This window comes from Athene cunicularia, assembly GCF_003259725.1.
Source record: "Athene cunicularia isolate RWA chromosome 15 unlocalized genomic scaffold, athCun1 chr15_part1, whole genome shotgun sequence".
NCBI classification, from domain to species: Eukaryota; Metazoa; Chordata; class Aves; order Strigiformes; family Strigidae; genus Athene; species Athene cunicularia.
The window spans coordinates 15,020,161-15,022,563 of record NW_020799121.1 but is presented as its reverse complement, the minus strand read 5'-3'; the positions used below and the strand labels follow the sequence as shown (position 1 = coordinate 15,022,563).

Below are 2,403 nucleotides of genomic sequence, written 5' to 3'. Positions count from 1 at the left end.
GGACCACGATCGAGACGCCGCCGGGGTGGGTGGGTGGGTGGGATGCGTGGGAGCAATCTGCAGCCTCTCCGCTTGGTCATTTCCACCACTGCTGGGAGCATGAATTCACTTGCCAGTGTTCGAGTCTTCGCAACCTCCAGAGACAGAGTTCTGACGTTATCCCACGCTGTAAACATCTAATTCTTCCTCTTCTAAGCACATCCCGCGTCCAGGATGGCACAAAGTAATTCGTAAGGATTCTGTGAAACTCAGCACGTTCACCAAGTCGCTTTCCCTAAGTGAACTTTGTTTCCTCTTGCTCCTACAGGCCGTTGCTATTCCTGTGGCTGAGCGGGGGTTTTGAAAGCTCTACAACCGTGGAGCGAGATTTATTGAGAAACTTTGGGGCCCGACGCAGCAACCTCTGTGCCTCAGTAAAAGCTTCCGTCAGCTCTTTTTTCCACTGAACAAATTCTGGGTCACTCTGAAAGAGATACAGAAGCAGTTTGGCACTTCATAGTAAACTGCCAATAGCGTCTTCTCTCTCAGACAGCACTTTTAAGCAACTTATGTTAATTTTCCACAGGAACGGGTAACTTTGGATAGCGAAAACGTGCGGCCCTTTGCTTCTCCATCACCCTGCCGAAGCCAGGCAAGGTGGCAGCAGCTACAGCTGGTTGTAACACAGTTGTAGGGTACGTGTTGTACAGTTGTAAAGCACATACAAAGATGCAACGAGGACTCGGGTACTTCCTCCCTCACAAACACATTAGCTACCGTCAGCTCACTGCAGCGAGACACCTGCCAACAAGGCCTCCGAAGCCCACACAGGTTGAGAAGTTTCGGAAGTTTTTAGCTATTTATTAAACTGAACTCATTTTGGCCCAAATACCGTAGAAATCCGTAACAGAAACTGGCACAGCTGCAGGTTTCCTGCTTTCAAAATTCGAGCGTGACAAAAACTTCCCAGTTTTGCTTAGGTTCAGCTTTGCTTTACAAAGTACCCTTAGTAAACATGTAACGGGAGGGCCTGAAAAACTTTTCGGTTGTTTTATCATATGCAAAACAATCTGATTAACAGTTATTGAAAAAAAAAAACCAAACAAGCGTCTCACCTCACACTGTAGGACAAACTGTTTTCCTCCTTTAATTCTCAGCAAGATGCATTTCTTATCTTTAATTTGTGTTTCTTCAACAGATACTATTTGTTCCATTGTCAGTAGGTTTTGCTGTAGTGTTTGCAAAAAAGCAAAGAGATGATTCGAAAAAAAACTGTTGCCCGTCAAATAAAACTACTATCTCGTTTTTCTGGACTACCCCCATAAATCACATCATGAACGCTGACAGTCGTTACACAAACATTTCTTTATTTCTGAAGACTGGGTCATGAACTAAAGATAGATTATAAGGTAAGAGAGAGACTGAGCAAGGGGCTTGTTTGCTTCAACAGAGACAACGAAATATAAGCTGAGAAAGCCAGTAATGACAGCACGGAATAGGAATCTACAAATAGGTGTGTCTACAAACAAAATATTCGCTATTTTTCCCTCAAGGGAGTTGCATATAATTTTATATATTTTCCAAGTATTACTGCTGTTAAAAAAAAAAAAAAAAAAAAGACAATCTTACTATTTCGAAGAGCTGAAAGGGAGTATTTAAGCACTATGTACTTACGAAGCAGCAAACACACGCGGCAGTTTGCAGGAAATCTTTCCCTATAGACTGTCAGAGGACAACGGGGCTTTGAAATTCCAAAACCTTGATTAACTAAATACACAAACGATCTGCCTAGCACATGATCACAGCTGGACTCAACTAAAGGCACTATAGCATTTTCTTTGAAATAAAATGCTATAGCATCTATCACCTTACCAGTTTACGTTTTTTTGTATAAATAGTCCAGAGGTCCTAAACAAAAAACAACACCATGAACTACCAAATTCCTTCAAAAACATAATAAATCAAAGTAAACAGGTTTCTCAAGTCAGCTTTTTGTTTCCTCAGTGTGGTGTAGCTACCCGTTAACTAAAGGGATACTCAAGGTAAGTTACACAAGGCTGCTCGTCGTTTAGTTGGACCAAACTCTACATCCGTGGCAGGGAGGCCCGAGTGCGAGCCCTGGGGTTTGCCTCGACCCCCCCCGGCACCTGCTGCTCCCGGGTGAGACCTCACTTACCCGGGACTCGCCTTCTCCTCGCCACTCGAGTCGGTTTGGGAAGAGGTAAAAGTAACGACGTTGCCACTGGGTCAGGAAGGGGTTCCCCAATTTCAGCATGTAGCCGTGCATGATGCAATCCTTCCCCAGCGCGTAATCTGTGACAAGAGGAGACATGAGCAGGGAAACGCCGGCGCTGCCCGGGAGCTTTCTGCAGACGCTCCACCGAGCGCGGCCCACGGCGGCACCCGCCGGGCCCTGGGCAGGGG

General features: G+C 45.4%; 1 protein-coding gene across 2 annotated transcripts in view; it reads right to left on the bottom strand.

Annotated features, from left to right (window-relative positions):
• Positions 1–6: 6 nt before the first annotated feature.
• Positions 7–2,403, bottom strand: part of GRK3 (G protein-coupled receptor kinase 3) — a 50,918-nt gene continuing 48,521 nt past the window's right edge. The window contains exons 18-21 of one of the 2 annotated variants that reach the window (XM_026859480.1): positions 2,156–2,292; positions 1,852–1,887; positions 1,095–1,208; positions 7–463 (exon numbers count right to left, since the gene is read on the bottom strand). In XM_026859480.1, coding sequence (XP_026715281.1) covers positions 302–463; positions 1,095–1,208; positions 1,852–1,887; positions 2,156–2,292 — 449 coding nt within the window. In that variant the 3' untranslated portion in view covers positions 7–301. The remainder of the gene's footprint in view (positions 464–1,094; positions 1,209–1,851; positions 1,888–2,155; positions 2,293–2,403) is intronic. The other variant, XM_026859481.1, reaches the window with a different exon arrangement.